The following is a 13,738-nucleotide window of genomic DNA, read 5'->3' as shown; positions in this document are numbered from 1 at the left end:
GTCTATTCACATAAATGTCTCGGTACAAGCGAACCCGATAACTATAAAACGCAAAGAGCTAATAAAATTTCGTACGTAGGTTTGGCATCTAAAATATAGATTGATATCAAATTTTGCGCCAAATCTGTGAAACATTTGATCATCTGCCGATGTGTACTTTTGCATGCATGTAAATACAACAACTCATAAACGCAATGACTTAAACCAATGAAATTCGGTATGTTATTTTGTGATTACGTTTCAAAGTCGGCCAAAATATACATTCTCATGATAGATACTGTTAAAATGCTAGCATCTCGCCCAGGTCTAGATTTCGAAAACTGCTGTTCGCGAACGTCAGGCAAGAGGCATTTGCGTCTTTACCCATGAATCACAATTTTATACAAGAGAGAGGATAAGATATATATTGGAGAGTATGAGAGAAACTTTCGGGGTGACTACTTCCGCTAGTTTTTGCTAGCATTTTATCTCATTACACTTTCCGTGACCTATATGTGGAATTTGTTTCATTATGTTCATTAACTGCAGACACCTTCTAAGAGAGAAAGTTATTTTATGTCAATTCTGCCTTTGAAAGATCACATAAAAAAATTCACTTTTTATTTTAAACAATTGAATGGAAGTTTTACTATGTTCTGATGCATTTTATTGATTTAATATAATTACATATAATATTTATAATTAATATAAAAAGTTGCCAATGAATTTACTGAAATTTATTTTATAATTAAAGAATAAAATAAGAAATTTCAGAAATTGAAATCAAAATATATTTGAAGGTCCATTAAGGCCGAATGAAATCCAAAAACAAACTGAGGGACGCTGGAGTCCTTTCATTCATTTCGAATCATCCCGCATAATAAATTCTATCAGTATTAAACCTGAATCAATAACAGAAGCGGGTGACTGAGCTTCAAGTGAAAGCTCAGTCATCCACTCCTGTTATCACGTCTCATTCATAACTGATCAGGAGCAATCTCTATCATCATCAAAAGTGACCAGTGTCCACTAGAAGACAGCTGATTCTTTCGGTGGTCTCCGCAAGGATTGTTTATCAATCTTGTTTATTTTTTCTCGGACGCTTCAATCTTTCTTCGATATTTTATGAATCCAATTTTGTAATTTGATTCCATTTGGCATGTTTTACCAATACTTTTATTCGTTGTATTGCATTGTTTTATAACTGTTTTCTTCCCTTTAGTTGTTTTTGTTTAGATTTCTTTTATTTATGACGTTTTTATATTTATTATTTGTTCCTTTTATTCTTTTGAGTCTAGTTTTTGATCTTTTGTCTTTTTTCTTACTATTTTTGTACCAGATTTATACTGGTATCATTTCTCCCATTAGTTTTATTTGTGTCAAGTCATGCCATCTCTTTCCATTCTCCATAAAAGAATGTTTTCTTTTTCGACTGTTTCCTAAAACGGACATGTTTTGCTTTTCTTAAGTGTTCCAATTCCTTTTTGTTTACGAATTTCAATAATTCTACCTGCTAGGCGATGCAGTGATGTTAAAGTCAAAGCACTAAAACGAGACATCCAATTTTTCGCCCTCTGCATTTATTTATTTTCAGATAAACATAAATTATATTCCCCGCTTACAGTCGATTCTCCAATTTTTTATAAACTCATGAAACTTGGCGAATCGAATTTCTTTATTTTGCACAACTTTTCTTTGAACTCTACTCGATTTTGTAGGTGCTGCAGTTCCGTGGTGAGACATCACGCAAAAAGTTCTTGAGTCGTCTGGAGTCGTTTCTGTCCAGTCGCAAGAAGACCCTTGACCTGTTGCCCGTCTACAGGGACAGCATGCTGGCCAACGCCGAGACCAAGGAGAAGAGACAGAAGAGGTTGGAACATTTCTTCAGAGAAGCTTATGCGTTGGTAAGTTTATTGCTCGTCTGCCTAAGAGTGGCTCAATGATTTCAAACTACTCACTAAAGCGAAAAATCTTATTTGTCATGCGATAAAGTCTACACTTATAAATAAGGACTGATAAAACAGAAACCTTATTTCAATGTTTTAACCACCAGACATTTATTCTGTTAGACACTGCATTGATATTCCAAAAATACCAGAACTTGAAATTAAACTTGATGGCACAGGAAATTATTACAGGTTATGTCTTCACAAGGTTGATGACTATTAGATACAGGTGACTATTAATTATTGTTACAGGTATTTTAAATCATATGGATGAAATATAAAGTTAAAATTCACTAAATGGATTAACATCATTAATAAAAATTGATCTTGAAATATTTTTCTTTGAATAAATAATAATCATTATTGATATCTAGATGTTGTCCGAATTTAGCTTATTATTCTTTTTGCTTCCATCTTTAAAATAATTTCAAACTTTTGTGTCCCACAAAAAAAAAAAAAAAAAAAAAAAAAGACTGTCTGCTTGAATGAAAAATTGTTAATACAATATTAATATCACGTTTCGAAAATCTTGAATCAATTAATAAAATGAGAATATGACCTATACTTTTAAAAATATGAATGTATGAATATTTATACTAAAGTATATACCCTTTAATCTTATACCCTTACATCTATAGTCATAAAAACAGTGTTTAAGCATGTTAAAATAAATATGCGCTATGCGATGAGGCCATGAAAAACCCCATTTACGTCAAAACTTGTCGTTTTCATCCTTGTATCGGTGTCCTTATATGGCGATTTCATGAGTACGCGGCTTACAGAAAAATCTTGAACGGAGCTATAGTTCATCTACATCCATCAACATTTTTGCTGGCACCAATAGCAGGAGAGAGAGAGAGGTTGCGCGCATTACAGTCGTATCATGAACTCATCCGCTGATGTTCCTTCCAATCATGATGTGGTAGGATTTTCGATTAAAGTCGTGTATAATAGACAGGGCACTAGAAAAATCTTAACCGCCAGTATTGTCGATGGCGTCTTCCATTATCGCATCGTCGTATTACACAATAAGCAGAAGTCATTACAGTCCAACAAACTGAAATCACTCAATACGTTCAACACGCAACGCTTCGCCTCTTTACTATTCGCAGACAGCATTTTTATGGGTATTTATGACCTCATTCTGAATAGTTTTCTGAATGTGCATTGCGGCACCAAGAAATACATAAGAGCTTAATGACAGTAAAGGGTCTCATTCGTTCACGTTTGATGACGTCATTCACTTAGAAATAGCAAACAAATGCTATTGTAGGTGTTTTAATTTTAAATCTGATATGGCAAGTATCTTTTGTGCGAAATCCATAGTAATGATTTTGTCATTTTACTGTCACTCGAACTGTTTTCGAGATTTAAGCCTTAACTGAATTTGCAACTAAATGAAATTGTAACGGTCTCGTCTTGCAAAGTATAATCAGTTTACAGATTGTTTATAATTATATTTTCACTTTGAACTAACCATGAAAAGGAAAATTACTTTTCAAAATGCTATGAAACTTGGTAATAATGTGAAGGATATCACTGAATTTTATTTTCCGATAAATATATTAAATATTCAATAGGGCGCTGTACATAATTTTACTAATTAAAACGAAACAAAGCATAACAACATATGTTCGAAGTGTTTTTAATCATTCTGAAACATGCTGGAAATCAGGTTCAATGTGACATCCAGTATTTTCTGAAAGAAATTTGATTCACGTTATTGCATTCTCAACAGTAGAACTTAGAACATCAGGAAGAAGATTGCGGGCATGTTGGTGCATCGCATTTTTTATTCCTCCAATTGTTTATGCTATCACCATAAAGTGAACTGGCTCCATAGTCGGAATGAAAAAGTTATCACCATAAAGTCGGCTGGTGAACGAGAAGAAATGGGCGGTTTATAATCCGGTCATCAGTGAAAAATTGCCCAAGTAACTGTTTGACACTTCTACCCGTGTGCACTTATGTAAAAACCGCGGAATCTGAAATGCCGCGTAGCTGAAGTTCACTGTTTTTTGAATTCCGCAGAAACTGACTTCCTTCCTTGCTCGGGTTTCAACAGTTAACAATGAAACCTGCGTATGCCGTCATTTTCCTGCTGTGTCACTGAACCTCGTACTATATTGTGGTACTTTTGCAAAGCGCACCTCCCGTCGCTACGCATATCGTAATGACACTTAACGTAACGTGACAGACTTGCGACAATGAAAGCTCAGTTTCATAGCTGAAAAATTAAATGAGATCAAAGCACATTTTCATAATTCAAATTTGCATTCCTCCGGTTTTAAGGCATTACGTTCTTTCATGTTTCGCTTTAGAAACGATTAAAAACATTGTAAATTCAAGTCCTGTTTCGTTTAATAATACTGAATACAGCGCCATTATCCACTAACTTTCAGTTTTTGAACTTTATTTTGCGGGAAATCAAAATCGTATACTCTCCCAATATTAGCTTTGATAACATTTTTCCCACTCTTTTTTCTTTTATGACCATTTCAATGTAAAACTTTAATCATATAGACCCTTGTATTCCTAAAAATATTTTCATGATTATAGCTGTTGCCTATCTTTATCGAGCACTAGTGAATTAAATGATTTTTTCTTCTTTTTTTTATGCAAAAAACATTTTATTTTCTGTTTGCAGACTTTCGGACTTCGGCCTGGCGAAAAGCGCCACCTGGAGGACGTCGGAAGCAGCGATGTCATCATGGTGATGCGCACTTCGCTCTCGAAACAAGAATTCGCCGAAGCTCTCGGGATGCGTCCCGAATCTCTCTTCGTGAAGAACATGTTCAATTGCGTAGACAAAGACAAAGACGGAAGGATCAGTTTTCAGGAATTCCTGGACACCGTGGTTCTTTTTTCCAGGGGTGAGTCAGCTTTCTCGTTTCGTCCAATAAAAAATCCCCATTTAATTCACATTTTTTTTAAAACCATTTTCTGCTATATTTTTGTAAAGCCTAATATATATATATATATATATATATATATATATATATACAGAGAGAGAGAGAAAATTAGCAAGAAATAAATTTTCCACTTCAGAGGGCTCTAGAGCGCGTTCTATTGGTCTAAATGAAATAAAAGTTAAAATACAATGACTACTCAAATGATATGCTTGATATTCATTAAATAAAAAATTTGGATACCGAAATTCACCAATGGTATTTATTTGCACCTATTGAAAATGTTAAATATCATTTGCGATACAGAGCATGCTTATTAGCATTCATTTAAGAAGGCAAATTCTGTACGAGCATTCATTACTTGTCGAGATTATTACGAATAATGAAGCCAGCGATATCCTGGAGAAAGAAATCGAACTCCAAAACGAAAAAAGCTGCAATAATAATAATAATAGGTATTTCCAAATGAGTTAATGGACCGCATACAGCCCTATTTAAATTGTGCTTAGAAGTTCCCAGGATTCATTCCACTGTATTGAAAAAAAAAAAAAAAAAACTGCTTCTCTTTAGAGTGAAAAATCATGAAACTACAATTATTAAGAAAAGTTAAAAAGGCAGGTACTAATAGCCAATTTACCGTAAGAAATGAGCAGTAATGAAAACCTGACAGATGTTCTCACATTTATTCAAGAAACTCCTAACATCAAGAAAGGCATTTAAAAAAAATTCAGATGTTGCCTCAAACTTGTTTATACTTTTAGAAGAAATTTTCTCGCTCTTGACTTTCTAAAAATTATTATCTATGACAAAGTCAGTCGAAAATCTTCCTCTATTCGCAGTGCTCAAATGAGGTTTTAAAAAACCTTTTTTATACAAACATAGAAACAAAGTCTTGGAAAGGAGATAATAGGATTTTCGCCTGAGCTCTCCCTAATAAAGTCACATCAGCAGAGCATAGTTATTTATCTGTACATCATATCAACTTTGCAAGAAAGAAAACTACTAGTAAAACTGTTCCACCAGAACTCGGTTATAGCAATAAAAGAAATCCGTCCTATGTTGTGCATACCATAGGACGAATGGTCCAATGTCTCCATGTGAGAGGAGATGATACAAGAAGCTATTTACTGTCTTTATGTTTCTATGCAAGATGACACAAGTATTTCAAGTAACCGAGAATTCTTCCAGGTTGAGGACAAATGCAAATCCCTTCTTCTAACGTCGAAAATGCGACTACCACAGTTGTAGAAGCAAATAATCAATCACCGCTTGGTAGTGTGAGTGTATTAGTTGTTTCCCGTGCATTGGATATGCCATATTCTACCTTTTGAAAAATTTTGCAGGTTTGCATTTTTATCCCTACAAAATCCCTACCTCTGAATCCTCTTTTGAAGAATGGGGGCTCAGAGGTTCCTAAAGCTTTTGCAGTTCAGTTCTTTGCTGGAATGGCGGTTGATCATGAAATATTATGTGGAATGACGAAGCCTACTTTTGTCTTAATGGATAAGTTAAAACCCATAACTGTCGAATTTGAGCAGCGGAAAATCCTCTCGTTCTTCAGGATCAACCCTTGCATGCTGGGAAAGTGACAGTACGGTGTGGTTTTTTTACGGTCCAATGATACCTTTATCATTGGACCGTATTTCTTTGAAGAGATAACTTCAAATGGAATACATACCTGTTCCGTCACAGGACAATGGTATTGTAATATCTTGAGGGATTTTGTAATCCCACAACTGAAACAGCATGTATGCCTTCAGGACATCATTTTCATGCAGGATGGCGCATTTCCTCACATTGATCGTCGTGTAAAGCAATTGCTAGGACAGCCTTTTACAGATACACGGGTGATCAGCCACCATTTTCCAATAGTATGGCTACCTCTTTCGCCGGAAAATCACTCCCCCCCTTTTTTTATGAGATTTCCTGAAGGAACCATACCAACAAAAACCAGTATCTGTACAAAATCTGAAAGATGGCATCTGTACCAGATCTGAAGGACAGCATCGGCACCATGTTCTTGGTGCACCAGTAGGTTTTCTTCAGTCAGTTGTAAAAAATTTGGTTCTGCGAGTACATAGTTGAACGTATACAGGAACATACTGAACAATTTTATTAATTTATATATATATATATATTATGTAACATTTATAAAGAGTATATGCATGCGCATTTGTATATATTTCATCGATAATAGACATCGTTCGGCTTCTTATAAAAGCTCTATATTCATTCAATTGCTAAAACTTGATTTCCGGAATGTAAAATATGAATTATTTCTACGCCTTGAATTTGTCTTTCAAAACATTGTTTTAAACACTTTTATTTCATTCATATTTATAAAGATAGAAATTTGCAATAGATTTTTAATTCATTATTTGATGTGCTACATTTCTGATATTTTGTTCATTTGCTTGTCCTGAACGACAGTACACAACTTTAATTACTAGTCAATCAATTAATTTAATTAAATTTCTCTTCCATAAAAGTGACACCATCTAACAGCGAATTTGAGAAAATTTTCATATCAACGCTCGTTAATTAGACATAAGTTAAGACAAAAAAAAAAAAGTAAAATAATCAAGTTCTACTTTTAAATGCATATTTAAAAAAACGTTTTTATTAAGTTTATTAGTGTTATGTTTAATTCAACATTTACGTTAAATGTTTTATCTTACCTTATAAAATTTCGTTTCCTTCGCGCTTTTTAGTTTAAGGGCAAAATAATGCTTGAAATCATATGACAGTCTCGCGTATGTTTGATGCAGTTTTCATTTATGCTAACAATTTAAATAAAAATATTTTCACTCAATGCACTAAAAAGTAGGGAACATTTTTTATCGAAATTTTATATTGTTTTAAGGCTTAAAATGAAAACGTAAAAGCATGAAACACTGAAATTTTTTTTCAGTAAATTGTAATTTAATCTTGTTTTGTGATTAAATGCCCTTATTGAATTGCTCCCAGGATTTCATCAATTTACGTTCCTTTGTTTTTTCCCGATTTTTTATTAAAAAAATATTTTCTACAATGTATTAGTACATTTCTAATTTTATTTTATTTGAGAAAGTTAGCGAAAAAGGAATTATCAAATTCCATCTTTACAAGCATACAACAAGCCAAATTTTAAAAAATAATTACTTTTTAAAAATGCACTTTTACTAGTGTTATAAAAAATTGGAAGTTCTTTATAATTTTTTTCAATTCTTTAATTTTTAATTTATCATTCATTATCATAAATGTGATGGAAAAGTCAAATGAAAGTTTCCTCCTTCCCTTACAGGCAAGACTGAGGACAAGCTGCGCATTGTATTCGACATGTGTGACGATGACGGCAACGGCGTTATTGACAAGCATGAACTGACCCAGATGCTACGTTCCCTGGTGGACATTGCTAAAACAGATTCCATGGATGAGGTGCAAGTGATGGACCTCATCCAGGGTATGTTTGAAGCCTCCGGCCTGCAGAACAAAGAAGAGCTCGGCTACGAGGACTTCAAACTCATGATGAGGGAGTACAAGGGCGACTTCATCGCCATCGGACTTGACTGCAAAGGTGAGTTATTGTGGCCCGAATGAGTACGCTCGTGCCGATATGAGGTTAGAAAAAAGAAATAAAAACTTTACACCTGATTAAAAACTCCTACCTGACTCATTCTTCTTCTCTGCTTATACGTTATTCTTAGCATGGCTTCCTCTTCGCATTAATGCTCTAAAACCACAAAGTTGAACTGGCTATCTTGGGTGTTGAAGGAACATCACTGGAATGACTTTTGAAAATATTTTCTTTCGGAAATTTCCCCTTCTCTCTTTTCTATTGTTTCAAATCGTCAGCGGTTCAAAGTGGGAACAAAAGAATGTCCGAAAGGGATCTGGTCTATCTTAGAAAGTAATCATTCGTGTTCGACCAGCTGTGACACGATGCGCCTGCGATCAGAGTTGTGTGGAACGACATTTCGTTGATGTCTAGATCTTCAACCGTCTTATCGACATATTAAAAGTGACTTGCGCGAATCAAAATGTAGGATTTCCTCTTGGACCATGTCCAGTTTTTAGATGACTTTCGGACGTATGCATTAGGAGAAACTTTTTATAAGCTAAAATATAAAAAGCTTTCTTTTCCTAAATTTATGCAAAATTTTTCATAAACTCATATCTGTTCCATTGCTGAAATGTAATGAATAGCCAATCATACCATACATTAGATTCATAAAACAGAGAAAAAGTGTTCAAGTGCAAGCTGAAGGTTAACACTGCATAACTGCATTACAATTGGGTTGGTAGGCTGATTCGTTAATCATGCAATATCTTGATGGTACTCCGGAAAAGGCAGGGTACATACTAAAGTCTTGCACGTTCTCCCTTATATTCAGAACTGTGACAGGTGAGTGAGTCATAAAAGTGATATTTTAGTTTAATTATGGTGATATACAAGCCATAATTATACTTTGGCATAGTTATACTTACATTGGTAGTAGAGTAGGTTTGCGTAATGCTATCAGACCATTTACCGTGTTATCCAGCTTCGGAATCAGTATTTTTATCTCGAAAATATATGGTGTAAGGAAAACAAGATATTAGAACACATGAAACTTGTGTTTGCTTGGTTGCAAATTCCAAAATTACGACGACATGAAAAACGGTCGTATTTATTATTAGATCCGTTTGTCGTTGTATGTTTTCCCTTGCGCACAGTAGATCTGAATGAACGCCTTAATTGCTTAATTTTCTCTGCTATCTAATTAAGATTAGAAAGATGCTGTCGCATTGCTACATTTAAGAGTGGTGACTGGAAGACGGAATATACTGTTCAGCAACGGATTGTAAAACCCTCCGCGTCTTTGCACATGTGTTAGGATAGGTTTAATCCATCAAAATAGGGGTGAAAAGAAAGATCAAAGGAGAAGATGTTTACATTTACTAATATCTAATAGGGTAAATCCAAGGTCAAAGGGCAGCTGATTGATTTTCAGTCTAGTTCAATATGGATTTAAAAATTTATTGAAAGAGGAGAAAAGTTGGAATAGATTGAAGCAGAAAGATTAACGAACAATATAAGTAAAAATGAGAGTAAAGAAATTTAGGAAACATGAAGTCGATTCTAGATACATTTAACTGTTTGAAGAAGTTGGCTCATGCTATTTTAACCCTATTTTCATCTGCTTATACCTGAGAATCATTATTTATCGAGATGAATAACATTAAAGATTCGCTTAGAAACCGTTTGGCAGATGACTCCCAATTCAGCATGTATTCTGCTAAAAGTAACACCTTACAATCCTAATATATTTGTCATCTAATCTGCAACAACAGTCACACTCATGTTACTTCAATTTGAGTTACACATAACTAAAATATCTATTATTTTACAGTGCAAAATGTATTTTTTCGTAGTAAAGAAAGAGTTTTGAGTTGTTAGTATTAAATTTTATTATTTTCCCCATAACACAAGTCAAAATTATTTGACGGCACATCTATACCTCATTGAACATTTCTTTAGAAAAAATGGCAGGTTGATCCATAAAGGTTCGCCACCCCTGATATATACAATAGATTCCAAGATATCGCCGAAAGTTTATAAGATTCATTTAACATTGGAAGCGTCATTTTCCAAAATCCTATAACTCTCAATTTTATCATCAGAATTCCACAAAATTTTGTTAAAAGGTTAATTTTATCTCGACAAATCGATCCAATAAAAACATTGATAGCCGTAATGGAAAAATTTTGCTATAGTAGTTAATTATCAATTAGTCAGTGTGCCTACCTCAATAAACCTGTCCCATAGAGTCATTTCCATTGACACCCACTTTGTGAAGATGCGATAATAAATAACAAAGTTCCAAAAGCATTCTATTTTTTTTTTTGCAACAGGTGGACATAATACTTGCTTTTGATCATAGCACATTGGCAGCCTTCTCGATAATTCTTATCCCTCGGCTCTCTTGATAAATAGAGCTTCTCATTGAGCAGTCTACAGGCTCTTTGAATTCGTTATCGTGGTGTCAATTCTGTCTAGAATAACGTGATTCTAACTGATATTGTATACTCAGAATGTGCAAGCGATCGGTAAAGTCCTTAAAAGACCTCTAAATTCAAAATGGCGTCTTGTATAGCCAAGAAAGTAACGTGTACCTTCAGTAAAGTTGACTGTGCTGAGTTTACTGAAACAGAATTCCAGAGGCCTAACGGAGAAATAAGGGAGTTACAAAAAATATAGGAGATCGGTTTTTATTATGTACTCCATACATACTAAAAACATAGAAAAAAGTTCCATATGGTTATTTTTAAATTTGGCAATGATATTTACGCTCAAAATTTTGAACTTTACATGACTTGAAAACGAGTTCGTCTAAAATTTAAAAAATATATTTTCCTGTATTATCATCCAGTTTTTCCGAGTAAGTTAATGCGAAATGAAACTCACCCAAAAAAAGAAAGTAAACAAAAATAATAATAAAAAAATCTGAAAAACTCACTGGGGAGAGGGGGCAAAACCGTGGATACATTTTTTAATTTCAAGACGAGCCATTTTTAAAATCGCGGAAAATTTAAAAGTTTAATCTGAAATATCTCGCCAATTTTACAGATAACTCCATGAAAACTTTTCCTGCATTTTTATTAAAGTAGGCATCATTATGGCAAGCATTTTTCTAATCAGTCTTTTCAATCGATCTCCTTCATTTTTTTAAAATTAATTTTTGTAACTCCTTCACTCGCTTTTTTCGCCTTCTCAATAAATTCAGCATAGTCACTTTATTACAGGTACACAATACTTCCCTTGATCTACGAGATTCTATTCCACAGCCACAATGCAAGCGCCTAGCATTTGAATACGCCCTTTGATTTGCCTCTTTTTATAACTGTAACTACTGGGTATGTGTGTGTGTGTAATAATTTCAGTTTATCCAAATGTTTACAATAATTATTTTTTGATGACATGCATTCAGATTCCGCTTTAACTTCTGAATTGTGCGCTACTTTTCCATTCTTTCCAGTCTACATGCGGGTAAAAAAAATGCTCTCATAATTAAGGAAAAATTCCCTTTTAAAACTATATAAGCTCTGAATACTTTTCCATGCTTTTTTTTTCTGCTTCCCGCCTTCATAAGTCATGGATTTAACCCAGAACTTTTTGGAAAAAGAATCCAATAAAAGAGCGTTACCTTAAGCACAGGAGCTTAAAGAACTCATCGTCTGCTTCCTTATACAAAGCAGTGCGCATATGTATTTACAGCAAAATTATGCTTTCGTGTTCTGAGTTAAATGGTTCTTGTCTCCAATAAATAATGGCAATCCGCTGATGGTCGGGATGTCGCAGGGAGCTATTCATACTGAAAATGAGAGACTGCAGGTAATTTCCGACTGATTTCAGTGAAATTGTACTATTACAGAAAAGGAAATGAAATTTCTTTTCTTTCGTCTTCTAGGAGCAAAGCAGAATTTCCTGGACACATCGACTAATATAGCAAGGTGGGTGTTTCTTCTTTTATATCTTTACCCTCAAATCCAGCGGAAGCCGATAATTCAAATCATTTTAAATGTTTTATAGAGCCCTGCATTTTGGCACTTTGTATGCCATTAATCGATGTAGCAATAAATAAATGTAGAGAGCGGTAATTCAGTGGGAAAATATTTATTTTCTTTCATAAGTTATACTTTTCTAATGCGTATGGCATTGTTGATGTTATTATTTGAAACAAGAAATGAATGCCACATTTTGCGATGCATCTTTGACATTCAAACTCCTTGACTGGGCACATTCATTTAAAAGCAACAATTATTATTTAACATGGGCTGATATACCTTTGTTGTTTGAAAAAAATGTTCATATTTTATGAAAATATTTTCAATAATGAAGAATTGACCATTTAATTAATTGCTATAAATGATTATTTAATTATTTGCAAATAATTTAATATTTTCATTCTGTGGGAATAAAAATAAAATAGCCTTCAATTTTTATTTCAAAAAAAGGAGATATTTAATGAACTGCCACTAGATTTTCCTTATGTTTCGTAATATTTGTGTTCAAAGTTATATTAGATAACTTGGAATTTTACTGTGCAGATGCTATTTATGGATTTTAATTTTATTTTTCATTTATACGTATTATTTTGATTCTGTCATAATCATTTCTTTTTACTGGTGCTTATAAATTGACAATTCTTTTGAAAAATGCAATGTTCTCAGGTAATGAAACGCTCGTTAAAAAAATAACTTTTAATGATTTCCCGCGTCTCTCTCTATTGCAGGATGACCAGTTTCCAGATCAGCCGTCCGGCCGAGGACCCGCCCGGCTGGTTCTGCGGCAAGTTCAACCAGCTGGCCACTTTCCTAGAGGAATACAGACAGCACATTTTCTATCTGTTCGTTTTTTACGTCGTCACCGGAGTGCTCTTCCTCGAGAGATTCGTCTGTGAGTTCCTCTCCTCTTCTAAAACAATATTTGCCGAAAGGCGGTGGTTTTGCGCTGCCCCGAAGGATCTTGAGAATCTGGAGCAGTGTATTTGATTTCATTGAGATTGATCAAGACGAAGCGAAAAGAGGCCCATTTTGATAAATTAACTGAAGCGCTTATTTTTCGCTAAATTAGAGAAGGACTTTCAGGAAAACGAATTTCACTAGAGAGGCACATCTATAATAACTTTATTATTGTCATTCAACAATTTAAAAAAACAAACATCCATTTCCATTTTTATGTGGCCAGAAATGGATCGCTGAAGACAGGAAGAGTCAGAATAATAACTAAGAAAACAATCTTTCTTTGATCATCTTTCAAATAATGTGATACGTAGTAATACATTGGCTGTTCAAAGGGGGTGGGTGGCAGCTTTGTAGGGTTTTCTTTACAATGCGAGACAATTGCTATAATACATAATATAAACAAGTCTGACACATTTA

The 13,738-nt window shown here is 34.0% G+C and overlaps 1 protein-coding gene across 2 annotated transcripts in view; it reads left to right on the top strand.

The window, feature by feature from the left end:
- Window positions 1-13,738, top strand: part of LOC129961582 (dual oxidase-like) — a 148,844-nt gene that overhangs the window by 112,169 nt on the left and 22,937 nt on the right. For both annotated transcript variants that reach the window (XM_056075082.1, XM_056075090.1), the window contains exons 16-20: window positions 1,698-1,883; window positions 4,573-4,798; window positions 8,118-8,390; window positions 12,265-12,307; window positions 13,090-13,253. In XM_056075082.1, the coding sequence (XP_055931057.1) occupies window positions 1,698-1,883; window positions 4,573-4,798; window positions 8,118-8,390; window positions 12,265-12,307; window positions 13,090-13,253 (892 nt within the window). The remainder of the gene's footprint in view (window positions 1-1,697; window positions 1,884-4,572; window positions 4,799-8,117; window positions 8,391-12,264; window positions 12,308-13,089; window positions 13,254-13,738) is intronic.

This window comes from Argiope bruennichi, chromosome 1, assembly GCF_947563725.1.
Source record: "Argiope bruennichi chromosome 1, qqArgBrue1.1, whole genome shotgun sequence".
NCBI classification, from domain to species: domain Eukaryota; kingdom Metazoa; phylum Arthropoda; class Arachnida; order Araneae; family Araneidae; genus Argiope; species Argiope bruennichi.
Note: the sequence above shows the minus strand (reverse complement) of the source record. Positions and strands in the feature narration are given on the sequence as shown.